This window comes from Brassica napus, chromosome A3, assembly GCF_020379485.1.
Source record: "Brassica napus cultivar Da-Ae chromosome A3, Da-Ae, whole genome shotgun sequence".
In the NCBI taxonomy this organism is placed as follows: Eukaryota; Viridiplantae; Streptophyta; class Magnoliopsida; order Brassicales; family Brassicaceae; genus Brassica; species Brassica napus.
In genome coordinates this window covers 16596551-16616033 of record NC_063436.1, presented here as the reverse complement: position 1 = coordinate 16616033, position 19483 = coordinate 16596551, and the positions used below count along the sequence as shown (strand labels likewise).

At 35.6% G+C, this 19483-nt stretch overlaps 4 protein-coding genes across 7 annotated transcripts; 1 reads left to right on the top strand and 3 right to left on the bottom strand.

Annotated features, from left to right (window-relative positions):
• Window positions 1–656: 656 nt before the first annotated feature.
• Window positions 657–2897, bottom strand: LOC106356764 (protein APEM9-like). Its single transcript, XM_048776369.1, has 6 exons — window positions 2723–2897; window positions 2207–2383; window positions 2030–2107; window positions 1468–1741; window positions 1091–1386; window positions 657–979 (listed from the first exon to the last, which is right to left on the bottom strand). Exons 1-6 carry the CDS (start codon window positions 2767–2769, stop codon window positions 859–861), a joined length of 993 nt encoding a protein of 330 aa, XP_048632326.1. The 5' UTR covers window positions 2770–2897; the 3' UTR covers window positions 657–858.
• A 1906-nt stretch (window positions 2898–4803) lies between these two features.
• LOC106353022 (assimilatory sulfite reductase (ferredoxin), chloroplastic-like) lies at window positions 4804–8655 on the bottom strand. The gene is made up of 7 exons (XM_013792697.3): window positions 8393–8655; window positions 7213–7995; window positions 6085–6579; window positions 5865–5999; window positions 5678–5794; window positions 5183–5341; window positions 4804–5110 (listed from the first exon to the last, which is right to left on the bottom strand). The coding sequence occupies exons 1-7, from the start codon at window positions 8579–8581 to the stop codon at window positions 5057–5059; spliced, it is 1932 nt and encodes a 643-aa protein (XP_013648151.2). The 5' UTR covers window positions 8582–8655; the 3' UTR covers window positions 4804–5056.
• A 4072-nt stretch (window positions 8656–12727) lies between these two features.
• On the top strand, window positions 12728–13473 carry LOC106356763 (cyclin-dependent protein kinase inhibitor SMR1-like). The gene has a single exon (XM_013796486.3). It carries the CDS (start codon window positions 12834–12836, stop codon window positions 13203–13205), a length of 372 nt encoding a protein of 123 aa, XP_013651940.2. The 5' UTR covers window positions 12728–12833; the 3' UTR covers window positions 13206–13473.
• A 2005-nt stretch (window positions 13474–15478) lies between these two features.
• Window positions 15479–19027, bottom strand: LOC106353020 (NAC domain containing protein 50). 4 transcript variants are annotated; one of them, XM_013792696.3, is made up of 5 exons: window positions 18558–19027; window positions 17647–17924; window positions 17394–17558; window positions 16013–16630; window positions 15479–15800 (listed from the first exon to the last, which is right to left on the bottom strand). In XM_013792696.3, the coding sequence occupies exons 1-4, from the start codon at window positions 18775–18777 to the stop codon at window positions 16028–16030; spliced, it is 1266 nt and encodes a 421-aa protein (XP_013648150.2). In that variant the 5' UTR covers window positions 18778–19027; the 3' UTR covers window positions 15479–15800; window positions 16013–16027. The 4 variants fall into 4 exon arrangements, with proteins under 4 accessions (XP_013648150.2, XP_013648149.2, XP_048632325.1 ...); XM_013792695.3 differs by lacking the exon at window positions 15479–15800 and having other exon boundaries at window positions 15870–16630; window positions 18558–18827; window positions 18920–19002; XM_048776368.1 differs by lacking the exon at window positions 15479–15800 and having other exon boundaries at window positions 15870–16630.
• Between the last annotated feature and the right edge of the window lie 456 nt (window positions 19028–19483).

Genomic DNA, 19483 nt, shown 5'->3' with positions numbered 1-19483 from the left:
AAGTGTGCCTATCAGTGCCGTGCAACCGCTCTGGGCCCATGATATTAGGGTCTATTTTTTTTTTTTTTTTAAACCAAATTTTATGAAGAACAAAAATAAATCTATATGTATTTCTAAACTTTTTTTAATTTTATTTGTTTTTATATCTAAATTTTAGAACATTTTAAATATATAATTTTTAAAAATCAAGCTGAAATGATATTTTTAACTATTAAAGGGTCTAAAATATTTTTTTTGCCAAAGGTAAACCATGAGCATCAATTTTTGTTGAATGAATATGCGTGTATATATATATATATATCAATGATGCCACAGCATGTATAAACTGTTTGATGTATTACTAATAACCTAGAAAACTATACAAACATATATATATATATTTATAAATATATTTATAAATAAGGTTGAAAGATATAAATTGAGCTACAACATGTATAAATCCAAGTACGAATCTATAACCAACCAACCAAGTTACATCGTGTATAAAATCATAGACCCACTGATGTTCGGAAAAATAAGATAAAATTGGAGCTACCAATCCATTTGTTGCCGATTTTTCTGTGAACTATTTTTTATTGGAATGATTGGAATTGGGAAGCAATGGATTTGGTCTTCATGAATATTATAATGTTGTATAATCATATGTTGAGATCAAATTTCATCTGAATGAAGATTTTTTAGCACAAAACCGAGTATGGAAGCACTATACATAGGCCAGTGACATATAAAGACATTTTAAGACAAAACCGAGTATGTATCCTGATTATACAACACACTTTTGAGTAACAAAATAGGATGCAGCTGTATTTCAATTCAAAACCAGGTCTTTGACCATCTTCTACACTGTATGAACTTGCCTCAAGTTGTTGTGCTTGGTATGGATTGAATAGCTGCAAGAGGATTCACTTGGTATGAAAACGCAAGCTTCCAGAAATCTACAATCGCTTTCTTCGTGGACTCCATTTGTCTGCGAATGATCCTGAGAAACAAGCAAACAAAACACACACCACAATGTATACGTTTACATCACCATAAGCTCTGATCATTATATCATAGCCATGTTCAAAACTAAGCTTAGAAGAAGTCTCACCGTACTAAAGCAGCTCGTTTTCTCTTCAAAGCATAACATATGATTAATCCCACAAGGCTTAAGGCAACTCTTCCCCTGGACACGCTAAACCAGGTGTTACCAAGCCTTAGGCTTAGAGGACGGGATGACCAAGGTTCATGTTGCTTAGAGAGTTTCAAGACATAATCAACCTCATCATTAGCCAAAGACTTGTTGTTGTTCATTACATCATAAGAAGAAGTTTCCTCAAAAGAAGCAGCCACTGGAACGTTTGCTGATTTGAGAGAAAGTAAAGAATGCAGTCTTCTCAAAAGTCCCTGAAAAAAAAACAGAGATTTGAGTGGTACAGACTCACTCACAAGTTCATATACAAAGCTCATGGAACGATTCAATAGTACCTGTCGTCTTTCCTCAGGCAATGCAGCTTTCTCAAGCCATGAAATGGCTACGTCCACGTCGTTTGCATCTTTTCCGAGAACTCCAAAGGTGTACAGCTCCACAGCTTCCATGTACTCATCAATACCCAAAGATATATTCCCGTGGAGTCCTTTTACATTTAAGTTAGCATCATCTAGGATATAGTGGTCGTCCTTGTAAACCCATATGCTAAAGAACTCTTCCAGAATCTCACGTATACCCGAGTAGGAACCGTTTGATATCTGAAGGCATATTCTAAATGGGACAAAAGAAGACAGAAGATCGATTAAATAAATTACAGTATCATTCTGTGGCTATTGTCTATGCTAGAGTCCGCAGAGAGAGAGAGAGAGCAGTATACTACTCCTTATACTAAGTCAGTGTTCCCAAATACTCCCAAGTACTTAGTTAAGATTCTTTTCTCTTACTCGCCTCTTCGGTTACTGAATGTTATTTTACTCCTACATTTCAGACAGAACCAAGTATCCTCCTTTCAAACATCTTAAGCGGTAATAAAAGAATAGTACAAGAACGATACCCTACCCAGTGAGAAGAACTTGAAGAGGGATAGCTGCAACTTCACCAAACACTTGTCTTAGCTCAGTTACAATCTCATCTGTCCTGCCATGACAAAGGCACTCACTTCTTGTAAAAATAATTACCACAGAGCCAAAGAGTAGTAAACTTCTTGCGTCCCTCAGCATGAATCTGAAATAATACCTGGCGAGTCCATGCAAGGATTGGACTAAAACCATGCCAGCAGATTCCAACATGTCATGAAACAACTGATGATCACCAAGAGCTTCCTCAGACAAATCATCAATGTTTCCAAGTATTTGTTTCAGTATGGAGGAGGATAGTGACTCTGCCTCTTCATACATAGAGCAGACTATGTAGCTAACCAAAAAAAAAACACAATGGAGCAATCAAAATTCAAACTGTGGAAATCTCTTTCTACAACTTGTAAAAAAAATCCTAGAAAATCAATATGCTTTTACAGGTATGAGATGAGTTTGAGTCATTAGAGACATTTCAATTTGTATTATTATAATAATAATAATTCATTTTTCTATCTCCAGCTTCTATGTAATGGAAAGTTACTGAAGTAAAAAGACCTCCCTCAAGCCATAAAGTTTCGTTTTTTTCTACCTATGAGCATCTCCAGTACTAGAAAAGAATCATAATCCGTGCAAAGATTGAGAAAAAAAAAATTTATTTCAAAATTCAGAGAAGCACCTCTCAGAACGTTCAACTTCACCCCAAATACCACCAGTTGCCTCCATGTCACAAGTGTTGGAAAATGATGAAGAAGAAGAAGATCATACAAAGCTTTGGTTCCACAGCACAAATCTGCGAAAATGGAACACCCTAAGCAGAGGAGATTGATTATGTTAAGTCAAAGAAGAAGGGACCAGACAATTATGGTATTTGCTAATGGGCTGGGCTTTTTATTTCGAATTAATCAAGCGTAAATTAATTATACTGCAAACATACTGATAGGATCTTTGGGCCTTTCATTAAGTTGTCGTTTAAGCCCATAACATTAATATTTTTTAACCCTATCTAATCCCACCCAGACTACAACACACCTCTTTACAAAACCACCCAAAAATATAAATTATCCACATAATCCCCCAATCTTTTTCTGACTGCTCAGTTTCCCCTCTCTAATTAAAACTTTAGATTGGTGTTTATTCTTCTAAAACGCAATTTGAAATTGTCCACCCACACAATCTGAAAATTTTGACCCGACACTTTGATATATTTTTCTTTCAATTTTTTTTTCTCCGAAAAGTTTCTGAACTTACTTCCTCCAGTGGCATCAAGAGAACTGTCAATAGTGATCAAATAATGGTTCATCGCTATATATTGTTTATTATATACTGTGTTTTCTGTAACCAACATGTAACATATAACTACCTAGTTAATGGTGATACTCGATATTATGATATAAGAATCCAACATGTGACGTATAATTACCTAGTTAATGGTGATACTCAATATTTTGATTCGACTAATACTGCGTTCAAAAATACAGTATTAGCTTGTTTCTAAAATCATTTCATTCACAAATCACAACTACTAATCAGCATTATATATCATTTATGAAACAAAGATTATTGTTACTATGATTGTAGGGATTGATACTTAGAATTGAAAAATATCAAATAGAAAGTGAAATGAACTATATCACATATTTACCGTCCAATATATGAAAAACCTCGGCTGATGGTCACGATATATCTCCGGATAACTCTAGAGTAAAATAATTAAATTATAGTTATTTAGTCATTTATATACATATTTTTTTATTGAATTGAAAGTGTTTTGTAGATTTTAGTTGGAGAAAAGAAAGTACATGCCAATCCGCTTCAATATTTTTGATGTCAATGTTGTTGTAAGATCCTGCTATGAGCCAAATTTGACCCAGACTAAACTCGTTCCCATTAGAGAATGCCATACATTCATTGTCACCTGTGTTCTGTATATTTTTGGTCAATTTATCATACAACCGATCGCATGCTATATTTCTCTGACCAAGATTATTATTACCATATATAGTGTTTATGACCAGGTTCGTACCAGAGGATAAACCATTCAATTCATCGTTTAAAGCATATAGTACGGATATGATATATTTATTAATAAATTTTCTATAAACAATATTAATGTTTTTACGAATATTATTATTAGCAAATAAATACAAAATATGTTTATATTTAAAATTTAATAAAATTATATAAAAAATATAAGTAAAAATTATATAAAAATATAAGTAAAAATTATATAAAATATAAGTAAAAATATATAAAATAATGAGTACAATATACAGCGATGAACTGTTGTTTGATCACCATTGATAATTCTCTTGATGCCATTGAAAGAAGTAAGTTCAGAAACTTTCTTGAAAAAAAAAATTGCAGAAAAGATATCAAAGTGGCAGGTCAAAATTTTCAGATTGTGTTGGTGGGCAATCGCAAATTGCGTTTTATAAGAATAAAAACTAATTTAAAAAATCAATTAGAGAGGGAGAACTGAGCAGTCAGAAAAGATTGGGGGATAATGTGAAGATAAATTATATTCTTGGGAGGGTTTATATATGTACAGAGGGTTTTAGGCAGTCATCCCATATTTTTTTTTGGAATTATTTCAGTGTTCTTCTCCTTCTTCTCTCACTCTCTCTTCTATAAATTTTCGACACTCCTCCTTTCTTTTCTGTTTGATTCAGGTAAGCTCAACCATGGGCTTATCACATAACACATATTCTTCCTCATTATAACAACATTATAATTTCTCCAAGACCATAGTTGCTTATCTTTTGAGCAAATAGCAAATACATTACCATTCCGTAAAGGAAATAATTACTTTGTCCATACAACAATCAAACATACCCAAAAAGGAAAGAGCCAAGTGCTTATTTGTGGTCTCAACTCAAGTAAAAAAAGTACAGAAGAGTACGATCAAGTACATAATCTTTATTTGTCAGATGTTACCGAAGAGTAACACCACGACAAGAGAATGCATCCTTTGTTTTGTGTAATTCCAAAAGACAAAAGTTCCTTCTTGTTTTTACTGTGGAGATCCTTCGTACGCACTTATCAGCTCCTTGAGTTTCTCAAATCCCTGAAAAAATATTGTATAAGTTAAATCACATCTTCTACGCTTTCTAAGAAGAGTCGTTTAGGAAAGTCTTACCATGCGGGTTGTGAATTCTCCAAATGATTCCTTTGCTTGTCTCCCAAGTTTCCAGTTGTAAAACAATGGCTCAAAGACCTTCTCTAAGTCTTGAATCTTCACCTTGTCCATGAACGCCCTCGCTATCTGTGTCTGGTTCGGTGTCCCTCCTAACCAAACCTGCAACAGAGAACTTCCAATGAGATTTTTTTTACTCCCTCTGTTTATAATAAGTAAATAAGTGTCATTCTAATTTTTTTTTTTAAACAAAAAATATCACTTTAGAATTTTAATGTAGATTATATTTATTTTAAGCTGAAAATTAATTGCAAATTGTATTTGATTTTATAAATAATTTTTTATCTCAAATACTATTGGTCTAGTAGATGTAATTAATAACTTAAATATATTTCAATTACTTTTTTAATATGTGTGAAAAATGTAAAATAGACACTTATTAAGAAACGAAGGAGTATTATTATTCTGTTCCAACTCATTGATGGAAGCTGTAATTACCTGGTAGCTGTTTGGACCATCTCCAACTAGACCTACTTCAGCCATATATGGTCTAGCACATCCATTAGGGCAACCAGTTACTCTCACCACAACCGATTCATCATACTCCAGACCAACCTGATACAAGAAAGAAATATATTGCACATGAGAGGAGTTATCTTTTTAGAAAGTATCCATGAGATCATACCTTCTCAAACATTGCTCGCACTCGCTTTAGAATACTAGGGATCCCACGCTCTGCCTCGGTTATAGCCAGAGGACACAAAGGAAAAGCTGGACAAGCCATGGCAGTTTGGTTGAGAGGGTCTACAAACTCTGGTTGCTGCTCAAAATCAACACACACTATTTATCAACTTAACTTTCAAAAACGCCAAAGACTGTGAAAGAAAGAAAACAAAACTGCCTACCAATAAGCCAGCCTGAGCAAGCACAGTAGTAATGGAACGCTTCCACTCACTCTTCACATCACACAACACAATGTTTTGATTAGGCGTGATACGCACGTCAAGTCTATACTTCTCAATGACTTCCCTCAGCCTCTTCTTCATGTTGCCTCCAACGCGTCCACTGTCTACGTGAAGCCCACAGAACCAAGCACCGTCTCCCTGCTCATGCCATCCCAAATAGCTTTTGAACTCCCACTCTGGCAAGTCACGGGGAGGCTCAAACTTTTTACCGTAGTATTGCTCAACCACGTCTCTGAACTTTTCGATTCCCCATGAGCTGAGCAGATACTTCATTCTACTGTATTTGCGGTCGTCTCTTCTACCGTGTTCACGTTGTGTGACAACAATGGCCTTTACGGCGTACAAGATGTCCTCCTTTGGTACGTAGCCTAATGGTTCTGCAATGCGGGCAAATGTAGACTCCATTCTGTGTGTTCTTCCCATGCCTCCACCAACCTGAAAGAAGAGGGAAAAAAACTTATAAGCAATTTTAAGCACAATGGAGATTTGGCTTGGGCGTTTGGTTTTCATTTCAACTTTTCGGTTTTCGGTTCTGAAGGTATAGGAACCATTTGGTTATGTATGAAATTCAATTCAATTTTGGCTCGGTTCTTTTGGTTTTCGGTTTGGGTAATAAATGTATAAAATTTTGGTTCCACTTCGTTTCCGGCTTTTCAATTAATTTTGGATTAAAATTCAGATTTTTTCAGTTTTTCAGATTAAATATCAGGTAATTTGGATAAATTTAAATATTTTGAATAAAACTATTTGGGTAATTTGGTTCTTTAGGATAGTTCGAATAATTTAAATATTTCAGATAAAAAATATTTGGATATTTTGGTTTAAAAGATGTATCTAAAAATATTTGGTAAATTTTAAAATTATATATAATTAATATTTTAAGGTGTCTAAATTGTATTGTAAAACCTATTGGTTCTCAGTTCAGTTCCGGTTTTTCGGTTCCAGAAATATAGGAACTGTTTGATTATTTGTGAATTTCGGTTCGGTCTTGGATTCAATTTGGTTTTTCAGTTCCCGGTTTATATACACATGCCTATTGGAAATGCTAAAGCAGATGCATAGACTTACATATATATTGAAACCCTGAGGCTCCCCATTTTCATCAGAAACGACAACAACGCCAATGTCATTGGTGAGAAGATCGACAGAGTTATCAGTAGGCACAGTCACAGCGATCTTGAACTTCCTCGGCAAGAACTGAGTGCCATAAATAGGCTCAGGAGAATCCACAAAGTTAGTCCCATGAGAGTTATCATTCCTAGCCTCCACAACCTCAGGCGCCTCAGCCGTCATAAACTGCTCACCATCAACCCACATGTCATAGTAAAACCCCGACTGAGGACTGAGGAGCGCCGCGATGTTATCAGCCGTCTCTTGCGCGAAGAGATAGTCTCTCTTCGCGTAAGGCGCAGCTGGAGCAAGAACGTTTCTGTTCAGATCACCGCACGCGCCGAGCGTGCTCCCCATGTTTTTGATGATGGAGCTCATCACGGTCTTGAGATTTTGCTTCAGGACGCCGTGAAGCTGAAACGTTTGTCTGGTGGTTAGACGGAGCGTGCCGATGCCGAACTCGTCTGCTAAGTCGTCCATGGTTAGGTAGAGCTGGTTCGGGACTTTGCCGCTTGGGTTCTTGGTGCGGAGCATGAAGGAGTAGGATCTTCCGCCGCGTTCTTCTCGGTTGTACTGCTGGTAGCTTCCGTGGAACTTGATGAGCTGGACGGCGGATTCGTTGACGTTCGGAGATTCTGTTAGTAGCTCCTCGTTGAGAGGGTACCTGATGAAGTTGCTCTTCTCTTTGATGATCTCGACCTTGCTCCTCTTGGTGGGCTTTGCTGCCTCGGGCTTCGCTGGCTGTAGAAATAAACATCAGAGAACAACATCAGAGAAAGAAGGAAAGAAACACGTAGCTACTAGCTCTAGTGGTAACGCTTTCTATCGTAAAGGTTAGAGGTGCCATGTTCGAATCTCAGCAGCTGGGATTTTCAATCTATTAACTTCTAGAATTCAATCAAAATAAGAAAGAAAAATAAAACTTTTCATTGTAACACAAAAACCAAACATCTACTGTCGTATCATTACACAAAACAGCATCATCAATCTATTACAAAACCTTTACATGTTTGATTGCAACACAGTTGTAACAAATCAAAGATAGGAATCAGTGAAATTAATTGTTTATTTTTTTCAATCATAGCAAGAATCTTTCGAAAGCTAGAGATAAATCAGGCAAAGAGTATCAACTTTTTACCGTTGATATGGCTTTGATTGACGATGAAGATGACGACGATGGAGGCAACGAGTGGACACCACCAAACACGTTTCTTCCGAGGAAAACGGTACGAGATGACCTCAGAGAGTGGATGTTCCCCACCCGGATCTTTTGATCGGTGGAAAACACAGTGGCGACGCCCGCCGGAGAGCGAAACGACGTCGTCATCGTTTCAGATAGAGAGAGAGACTGAGAAAGCTTTGGTATTTTTAGTGGTGGTTAAATAAATACTTTAAAAATTAATAATAAGAGCAATCAAAACTAATGTGCGCAGTCATGTGCATGGCACGAGACACTTACACTCGAGATGACTGACCAAGAGAGCGACTGAGTAGTACCAACGGTCAGATCGATGAACGTGTCAAATGTTTGCTGCTACAAGGCGCGTGAGATTAATATCTAATAATACTGAAGAACCTGACCGGTTTGTGGTACAGAATACAAAATTGATGGTTACTCTTCAGACATAATGCGAGTTGGTGCACTAATGATATAAAACCTTACGTGGCCGGCGTGGATTGGTTAGTTGTCTGAACCTAAAAATACACATGTGGGGGAAAAGTAGTGTACAGTGAGCGACTCTCACCTACTAAACTGCTCGCGCTCTCGAGGGGCTATTTTTAGGTTCTGTGGTAGTGTGGTGGGCACATGCTTTAATTTGTAGTTAGCTATCTCAAAATGATTTTACTATTCAATAACATTATATAATACTTTAGAATATTTATCTCAAACCCCATTAGAATATGAATATATACTGCTAATGATGTTTACGAAACATTATAGATTATGAGAAAAATATTATGAGTATTGAAAAATGAACATCATTGTCTACTAGACTGACCCCACCATTAGCATAAAAGTAGTATATATTAGCCTAAAAAATGGTGGCCTGAGTTGATGGAACGTTTTACTTGTTGAAAAAATTAAGAGATAATTTTGCAACATTTTCAACAAGCTCAGTTAGCAATGCAATCGTGAAAGATCCCTAAAGGTGAAGAAAAATGAAATTACTTTACTTTTGAAACTGGTCAATATCAGATATTTTGGTTAGGAAAATCTTATATTGCATCAAAGATCTTACAACTTTAGATTTTTAATAGCAGGTTGTGAATCTTGCGTAATGGAGTAGTTACTTACTGTGTCGCATAGAGAAAGATTTTTGAATATCTATGGGACCAGCTATTATAGCCAAACACATCACAAGTTCTCTATAAACTTGCAGCTATGCAGCCTATGCTCTCAAACTAGGATGTTTGTTATATTAGTTGTTCTCATAACCATAAATCCAACAGGTTTTACCACCTTAATATCTATCTCTCCTCTCGTCGGCTCTCCTTCCTCCTCGAGGCCTGGACTACTCTCGATTGGGCCTGAGATGATAAAAAGTGCCTAATAGAAACCCAGGAGCTATTTATTTCCATAAACAAATATATAAATACAAATATGAAAGTTTTTGTTCGTAAAAACATATATGAGAGTTGTTTTGTGTTACCCTTCTACGTACAGTTTTATCATTGCATATTCTCTTGAAGTTACATAGGCCATTTCAAGGTGGGTGACTTGAGTACGTGTTGACTCTTGCAAGAGTCTTCCAAGTCATTTTTTGTACTAGACTTTCTGTATGTTTCATGCTAAAGTGATAACGATTGTGGAATTATCAATTAAGAGGATAGCATGACTTAAATAAAGTCTTTCGTCCACATCTTTTATATATTATAGGGTTCCTTTCTGCCTTTTTCCATGTGGTTTCCTGATTACAAAGAAAAATGAAAAATTAGATAGATGGATTGATTTATGTTAACTAGACTATAGTTGTTAATTCTGGTATTATCACATCTAATAAAACTTACAAGTTAAGCTTTCCAGAGTTTTTTAAAAAACCACTAACAAAATAGTATGTGACCTTGACGGGTTTTAAAAATAAAATTCCTAGTACCAAATCAGTTTTTTTTTTTTTTTTGGTCTAAATGTTAAGATTTATACCATTTTCTGAATTTTACAAAGTTGTGGAAACCACTTTTTCTGAATTTTCTGAATTCCTAGTACCAAATCTGTTTTTGATAGTAATAAACAAATCTTCGTCCATGTGGCTGTTGGTGTGCTGGTCCGGTTAGGACTTGGGCGGCCTCGTTTAACAATGATGTAAAATGTAACGACTACTATCATCAGCAACCTATTCCGAAAACATTCATTGGTTGGATATATACTTAATGATCGAGGAATGTGTCAATTTAATTTACCAAAAAAAAAGTGTCAATTTAAATTTGTAAATTTTGTATAATTAAATGATCGATACATTCGTTCATCTCTATGAATTGATAGGGAGGGGTACAACTATATTTACATATGATGTACCGGTCCCTAATCATGCTCCTTAACTTTTGTTGTCTATTGGTATAGTCCTTGGAATTTTGTGGTATTTGAATTTGTTATTGCGAAATATCCAAATATATAAGAGTAAATAACAAAAAGAATACAGGAATGAGTTCATGGCTTCTTCATGGTCTGGAAGCCATGCACGTTACGTTTCACTTGCTTTCACTGTACATTTACTTAATATTTTTTGATTGCATGTGATTCTAATATGAGACACATGATTATTTGTCTTCTTCTTTGTTGGTGTACAAATTTACTGTATAAATTTCTTATAATTAAAACTTCCAAAAGCATTCGATAAAAGAACAGAAATATTTTTTGGAATCCTATGTGGATTTGATCGGGTATATGGATTTACCGAATATAAGAACTTATTTTAATCAATTAGGTTTTGTTTTCTTTGTGAACCACATGCAATAGTGCACAATTCGTATGTCTACGTACGATGTACACTCTTTGTTATCAGTTATCACCCTGTAATGTAGGGCCATCGTGTTTCATACCTTGAATTTCTTTTTAAGGTTTCATACCTTGAAATTTGAAAATATATGTGAGAATCTTTCCTCCAACTCAACTTGTAGAAATTTTAATATAATGAATCTTACAATATTTGTCTTAGAGTGTAGAACTTTTAATCGATCAACCAAAGTACTATAGATCTATGAGTCTTCAATATCTGATCCTCTTTGGGTTCGTGAATTTTTCCATTTATAGGAAATATATGTTGAAACCAATTAAAACAAAGATCTACTTTGAATCGATTAAACTGTGATTTCATTTTACATTTCTTTTCTCTGTATCGTCGGCTTAAGAAATTGATTTGATTTGATTTTAGACGGTTCCCGTTTGACCAAATCAAACAGCCGGAGGCCCGGAGTTGGACCACCTAAACTTCAACATCGGGTATAATTGATAGAATCTAAATGCTACATTTTGTTTGATTGTGTGATTGTATGGTTTCTTAGCCTCACAAGAAACATTGGCTTTTATCCTAATTGCCCATACATCTTTAATATTTTTGTCCGACCCTCGCTTTGTACCTAGGCCAAACCAGAAAACGTGTCAATGTCTCTATATACAGACAAAAAAAAAATGTTTAGAGTAACCAAGCATAGTTAAAAATGGTAAAAACAAGAGACAAAAGGTTGACAAAAACAAAGTAAATAAAGCAAAGGCAATATAGATCGAGATCTCCTGCGAGAGATCATATAGATCTTTCCAGTTTTGTACTTTTTTTTTATTTGGATGTTCCTACTGACTCACTTCCACAGATCTACTCTATATCATCACCACATGCACTCGATATATCCAAATATATATATATATTTTTACTTATATACACAGCTTTTGCAACTAGCATTCTACTGATTCTAGTAAACCCATGTTACAGCCTATAATAATTGGTTATATGGCATGGTAAGGGCTTATATTTAAACATTATTAAAATCGGCATGTAAAACGTCTTGGTCCATCCTGTATACAGATCACATTGTCTTATACAACCTCTCATGTTTGACATTTAATTTAGTAATACAAGAACTGGTTGCAACCAATGTTACACAAAATATAGTGATGCTCCATGCATGGACTAGTGTTTAAATCTGAACACATGCCCCATGTCTATAGGTTGTAATAGGCACAAGACATATGTATTTAACCAAATTTTATGTTTTATGGCTTCGGAACTTACTTAACTGCCCACGGCCCAAAGATTCAGCAGCACGGCACAAGAAATGTTCTAATAAATAACCAGATGAGAAAGAGATGGGTTCTCGTTTGAGATATTTTTAGAGGAGAGATAGTTTCTCTCCACATATTCATCTCTCAATAATTTAACTCTTTAAGAAAAAAAAATCAGTTACATAATAAAATTATGTAAACCCTATCAAAATGGTAAACCACATGTGACTAGTTGTGTGTTGTGTATACGTGTATGTAAAGACATAAACACATATAACAAACCTCTCTCAACCTCTCTTCTCCAACAAGTTTTCCACAAAAATAAACTTCCACAGCAAACAAGAACACACACACATCTATAGATATGGATCTTGATTTATTACAAGATCTGTCCAAAGTCAATATCCCAACAACCATTAAAATCCCATCCAAAACCTCTAGAAACATAAACGATGGCGATGAAGAAAACGAAGATGGCATTAGCTGCAGCACACCCACATCTGAAGAACACAAGATTCCCTCCGTTCTTGATTCTCCACCTTCCCCGCCAAGAAAACCTCGTCCACCGCCGTCAGAACCGTCGGCGGCTATGATGATCAGATCGTGTAAGAGGAAGCTCTTAGTGTCGACTTGTGAGATTATCACGAACCGGGAAGAGATTGACCGTTTCTTCACATCCGTTTATAGTGACACGGCGAAAAGGCGGAGACGTTATCCTCATTGTCCGCGAAGATGAGCCTTTAGTTCAAGATTTACACTGATTTTTACAGTTTTACTGGAAATACTGTGAACTTTATAATCAAGTATAAGGTTTAAAGTTTAATATGTTTATATAAAATGGATGGATAATTTTCTGCGACCGCATATTATTTTCATTTTTTTAAATGAAAGAAATCAAGGAAGAGGTGCGAGCTTATAGAACAGATCATGTTCAAGTAAGGTCGTATTGATTTTGTATCGAGGGGTTGATGTTGTAAATTCTGTAATAAATGAAAATTTAATTCCAATTGCCAAGTTTTTTTTTTTAATTGCGAAGTTTTCTAATAATAATTGGGATATTTATGTCATATATAAGCGACAAGATCGACTTCTTTATCATCCAGCGTCAAGGAAACAAAGCAAGTATTGCTTCATGACTTATATACGTACATGTGGTACATGTTCGTGTAAATATGAAATTATTGCATTTATTCAACCAGCTAAGGAAATTCAATGAACCAAAAGTTTTGTAAGAAAAAATGAAACAAATTTTATACTCTGCTATAGTTCTTTATGAAGCCTTAGATGCTGTTTCTTTTTTTATTTTCATACAGATTTATATATATATATATTTTTTTTTTGGTATGAAACAGATTTATATATTTTTGTAAGCTATTATACACATTTGTCATGTTTTTCAATATTACATACATAAATTATTATTATTTTTTGGTTAATTATAACGGTGCGCTTCCACAAACTGAATTCAGTTGAACAAGATACAAATAATTCAAGTTGAACTGCAAAATGTCATTCTCATTACTATTGTTAGTTATATCAGCTAATTATGTTACCAAAAATGCAATTAGCGTTTAAAAGTATTAGGTGCTAATTTGGTCGAAGATGTATCAGTTGCGTGACCAAAGTTGTGAAAGCAATAACGCAGAGATAATGAAGCCTTGATAAATGCAAATATCTATTTTGAAGTAATGTAAAATAAGCATGCACATGTTAATTAACGCAGTTATATTTGTATCAAATTCGTTTTATCAGAAATTCATGCTTGTTTCTGACGTTTTGACGGGCCGGTAGAGCGACGGACGCAACTTTGGGATCTGTGGATACTGCAATTCATTTTTGTATAATACTATAGAAGATATTCTAAATATTTCAAAGTTTTTTTAACACAAACTTTCTTTCATTAAATCATTGAAGAACTACAATAGTATAGTAAGAGGAAATTAAACATTCTCTTGGAAAATAAACATAAACTACAACAACAATTAAGATTAAACATGATAATTCTTCGTCAAAAGATGTCAGCGAATTCAAAACAAATCTTGAATGCGTCGAAGAAGCATGTAAGACAAAGTTTGACAGCTAAAATTTAGCCATCTTATGTTGTAACTTTGAAAACTAATCTTCACAAACGAGAAGAACCGAAATAGTCTCGATTGCACATTTTAACTCCATAGAAACTGCTACACAAGGTGACAAACCAGTGAACAAGTTGAAACAAACTCTTGGTAATAAACCCGAAGAATTGTCTCTTTTCACAGAAAATATTTCAAAGTTCGAAGTTGATACTCATCGCTTAGTTTTCTACGATCTCTAAACATTGTATATAAAAATAAAAAAAATATTAAATGAATCCAAATGATTTGTTTGATGACCGGAAATTATGCATATGTAGTATAATATGTAGTAAAAAAAATTGATTGTTATAAAAATTACAATTGTTGTGTAAATTTGACAATAATATAATACAGTGATCGATGATAAATAAGCCATGATTACTTGAATGATTAAAAATGAGTTAGGTTGAGAATTTTTTCACTTGTTTTTTTAATAAAGGGCTATTAATTTTAACTTGTTTTTAAAAGATAATTTTAGCTTCTTCTTTTTTTGAACAAAATTTTTTTTAGCATTTTTATATAAAAAATTGAATTGTTATATGCCTGTTGACTGTTGTGTCTCTTTAGAAAATTAAATTTATTAATTTCTTTGAGAAGCAACAATTTGAAATTATCTTGCTGACAAGATTACTCACCATACCAACAAAATTAAATATTGAGAATATGGCCATGTGACAAAAATGGAATTAATGTGCTTATTTATTAGACCAATAAAATTGAATAGGAAATTAAATAGAGTAAAAATATGGTTCGTTGTAGGAGCCATGATTACGCAACCAACAAGAAAATTATCTTTTGAACATAAGCTACTCTTTTACTTCTTCATGATTGCGTTATTCTGTTATTCAATGGGAAAACTCAAGTGTGTATGTTGCCGACAAAAGCACAGAAGGCAAAGCTAAACAACTTCGTCGAAGATATTATTACTATTTCTATATAGATCAATGAACCATGCATAAGTATGTAATTAACTAATTTTTAACACAATATTAGTTATATTAATCATGAAATGGTGAATCTGTATGCACAAATAAAAAAAAACCTTGGTCACCGGATGATCGATCGGTTTAAAGCTGCAGAGACCTCTTGTCTGAACCAAACGCTGCAGCTAAGACTGCATAGTCATTACAAGTTTCTGAAGTCATCTCTGCATATATCTCATTCCTTGCTGTAGTCTTGTCATGTCTCCTCTCAAGTCGTTCATTATCTTCCCATTCCTATTCACCAGCATCAAAACCACATAAAACATTTTTATGATAGAGCACCAGAAGCTAAAAGCCGATAAGAGAGTCAAGAAAGATGCATTAACATCCCCCCTAAAAAAGAAGGAAAATATCCTAATTTTACAACAGCCATTCACACGGTTCACAATCCGTTCTACTGAAGCTACCTCATAATGTAAGAAGCTAAAATGCAAAGAAGAAGAAACCTAGAGTTATGTTTTTTAGAGCGTTCCTTGTCCCTTGTCGCTGTTCTTCTTCAGCTCATCGTTTTCCTGGCGAAGTGCATCGATCCTGGACTGGAGAATACTGATCATAGCCTCTGCACTCATCATCTCAAGCTTGAAAGTCTGTCTCTCAACAGACATCTCGTGAATCTCCTTATAGAGATCGTTAAGCATCTTCTCTTCAAGAGATGGAAGTGGAGTAGGAGGAGAACCTTCCTTGTGAAGAGGTTTCTTCTCGGAGATGTCCATGAGGGAGAACTCAAGCAATGCAGAGATGGCGGTGCTGGTGGCAGCAGCAGATGATGAGATTAAGGTTGTTGTTGTGGACGACTCCGGTGTGGTCCTGCTTGAGTTTTTGTTGTTGGATTCGTTTTGGCGTCTGCGTTTGTATTGGAGGAGAGGTAACGGAGGAGGAGGAGGACGCTCAACCTCATCTGCGTGCTCACGTTTGAGTGCTTTCTCATCTTCATCACAATTGTTATTGTTGTTGTTGTTATTCTCCTGCGGCTTGAGAGCATTCTCCTGATGGTTAACTTCCATATCCATTGGAGTAGCCTCTCTTGGTGTCTCGTTGATGTTAATAAGCTCCTTGCTTTCTGACTGGTACAGAAAAATCACAAAAGTTATATGAACTTAAGAAGGTGCACACACAAAAGATCTGAAACCAAATGCTTTTGTCAACTTTACAGATTAAGCCTAGTAGTAAATAACACAAGTAGTCCTTCTGATAAGAGCATTCACCGATCAAATCAAATGACTTCATATGATGCAAAGTGGCAAGTGCTTCTCAAACAAGGATGATATGTTCAAACGAGAGAGGATCTACAAGTGTTGGTTACAGGCTCATGTAGTCCAGATTCTACGAACTCAGCCATCAACTGAAAACAGTACTTAGACAAGCTTCCCTTCAGCTAAAAGTTTTTACATATAATTTTTTTTTATATTTTGCAAATCAAGAGAGATGATTGATCAGATAAATTTTTAACACTTGAACTTAGTATCATTCAAGTAGACTAGTCAAGTTCAAATAAACTCGCTCAGCCCACTGGAACCATTTAAAAGATGGTTTCAACACATAGCTTTTGCATATAAAAAAATACTCCCTCCGTTATCCAAAATACTGGATGTTTAAAAGATTTTTTTTTTATTTGATCAAAAACTATATATCCAATCATATTTTTTAGTCTATTTTGTAATTGATTGACTAGTTTTTTATAGTTTTAATCAAACTTTCTTTTTTTTTGGAGCAACAAAAAGTAATTTTACTAATATGCGTTTTTACCTACAACATCTTATACTTAAGAACGGAGGGAGTACTAAATATGAAACTAAGCAGCTTCTTGGTAGTGAAGGAAGTACAAACCTGGCCCATCTGGTTGTTTCCATTGGCTACTGGTAACGGCTCTGCCCTGACTCTAACTACTCCATCATCAGCCCACTCCTCTTCAATGAACGGCGCATATCTGTTCGCACTTGGTGGTCCAATGTTCTTCTTGTGGAACACTTTGACCAACACATATGCATCTTGCTGCATTCAAACAAAGACTTGAGATGAGAAAAGGAAGTTTAACTTAGGATGATTCTTTTGGAACAGTATCAGATATAAAACTATATACCACCAAGTTTCCGTTGCTTTCGGTTTCATAGTCCACAAGGCGATACTCGTGCATGACCCAGTTGGTCCGGAGCCCATCCGGGGCACGCCCGCTGTGGAAAACGAGCGTCTTCTTCATACCGAGGATCTGATCGCCGCGGCGGATTTCTCTGTCTTTTCCGGTGGCTTTCCAGTAGCCTATGTTGGTGGATCGGTTCATTCTAGCGCCGTTGCCGTACTTCTTGTCTAACGCGCAGTAGAAGTACCATTCTTGGTCCCTTGTCTTCAACCTCGAAAACACTGGAAACACACATGACACGGAAGAAGGGAAAATTAAACCGGAGTAAGCTCGAGATACTTAAGACACGCAACAACAAACTTCATGTCCTGAAACACAAAGCAAACTAATGAGGAATTACACAAGGCAAAACATGAAACCGGACCATAAGACTAGAACTCAAAACTTCACATAACCAAACACAGAAACAACAAACTTCGTTCCCTGCAAATTTATGTCGTGAAACTCAAGGTAAACTAATCGGAACTACTCAAGGCAAAAAAAGGAAATGAAACTGGACTAAATAAACAATAAACTCAAAAACTTCAAGTAACCAAACACAGAAACAACAAACTTCATTCCCTGCAACACAAGCAAACAAAACTCAAGCACAAAATAGCAACAAAAAAAAGTACAGATTTTTTCCAATTAAAAGTCGACAAGATGAAATTTTGTTTTCACAGTGTAACAGCCTAAACATAGCAAATGATAAATCTGCATCGAAATTCCCAAGAAAATGAATCAAAGCCCATAAAGCTTAACTCTTTCCCCAGAATTGAGTTACCCAAGAAGCCATGGCCATTCAAATCAGAATCAGCAAATTCACACGTCTCAAAGAAACGAAGAGACAGAGAGACAGAGGAAGCCCAACGAACCTGCTAAGTCCCAAGGCTCGTACTTGTAGATATCGGCATCCCCAATCGCATCGAACCGCACTGGTCTACCCAGAACCTTTCGCTTCAAGTAATAGCTCACGAGCTCCTCGTCAGTGGGATGAAATCGGAACCCGGGAGCAAGCGCCGTAGCCGCCACGGCAGTACTCGGCGCAGTCGCTGTAGACGGCGAGGACTCAGCAGCCACAGAACCGCGATCCATTAAAGCAAAAGACCAAACTTTGTTACTAGGGTTTGTTCTCTTTCTCCAGACTTCAGAAGACGAACAGACAAAGGAAGTTGGGAGATGGGTTTTGGATTTTACGGAGAAGAAACCAAAGAGAGACGGCGAAGATTAAAGGTACCTTCAATTGCAAGAAATTAATTGTTCTTCCTCTTTTTTTTTGGCGTTTCCCAGAAGGCTAGACAACAAGTTGTCTTCTTCGGATTGCGATTCCAATTTTGCTTTTTTTTTTCTCTGTTTTAAAGTGTGTTCAGTAATAAAACCCCCAGCGATCAAATCTTACTGAGCAAGTTTTGTCGTATTATGTAGTAAAATGAATAAAACGCCGTCGTTTCGTTGTGGTAAAAAAAGTTAAATGTGTTTTCTTTTTCAACTCTAGAGATCAAAAACGAGAAGAACAAGGCTCCACACATACAAAAATGGTACATTCATTCTACTACTAGTCTGCTAGAGCACACAAACTCATAAATGATAAAGAAAAGTTAAACATAGACAGGATACGTATACCCTACGACATGGTCTAAAATGAAAAAAATCCACCCAATTTGATTTTACAACCATTTCTAAATACATTTTCACTATGATAATCTACAAGTTGATAAAGAGTATATAAAGCTAGACAGTAAAATGAACCACCATGGCTAGCCAGACCAAGTACTAGTCCACCCCTGGCAACCACCACCTA

Excerpts from the sequence above, each read along its gene's own strand:
- LOC106353020 (XM_013792696.3), bottom strand. The coding sequence starts at position 18,777 with ATGGATCGCGGTTCTGTGGCTGCTGAGTCCTCGCCGTCTACAGCGACT. Across the intron at positions 17,925-18,557 it reads CGAGCCTTGGGACTTAGCAG|TGTTTTCGAGGTTGAAGACA; the intron begins GTTCGTTGGGCT and ends GTGTGTTTCCAG. Across the intron at positions 17,559-17,646 it reads AAAGCAACGGAAACTTGGTG|CAAGATGCATATGTGTTGGT; the intron begins GTATATAGTTTT and ends GTTTGAATGCAG.
- LOC106356764 (XM_048776369.1), bottom strand. The coding sequence starts at position 2,769 with ATGGAGGCAACTGGTGGTATTTGGGGTGAAGTTGAACGTTCTGAGAG. Across the intron at positions 1,387-1,467 it reads TGCCTGAGGAAAGACGACAG|GGACTTTTGAGAAGACTGCA; the intron begins GTACTATTGAAT and ends TTTTTTTTTCAG. Across the intron at positions 980-1,090 it reads AAACGAGCTGCTTTAGTACG|GATCATTCGCAGACAAATGG; the intron begins GTGAGACTTCTT and ends CTTGTTTCTCAG.
- LOC106356763 (XM_013796486.3), top strand. The coding sequence starts at position 12,834 with ATGGATCTTGATTTATTACAAGATCTGTCCAAAGTCAATATCCCAACA.
- LOC106353022 (XM_013792697.3), bottom strand. The coding sequence starts at position 8,581 with ATGACGACGTCGTTTCGCTCTCCGGCGGGCGTCGCCACTGTGTTTTCC. Across the intron at positions 6,580-7,212 it reads CTCAGGGTTTCAATATATAT|GTTGGTGGAGGCATGGGAAG; the intron begins GTAAGTCTATGC and ends CTCTTCTTTCAG. Across the intron at positions 5,342-5,677 it reads ATGGTCCAAACAGCTACCAG|GTTTGGTTAGGAGGGACACC; the intron begins GTAATTACAGCT and ends TCTCTGTTGCAG.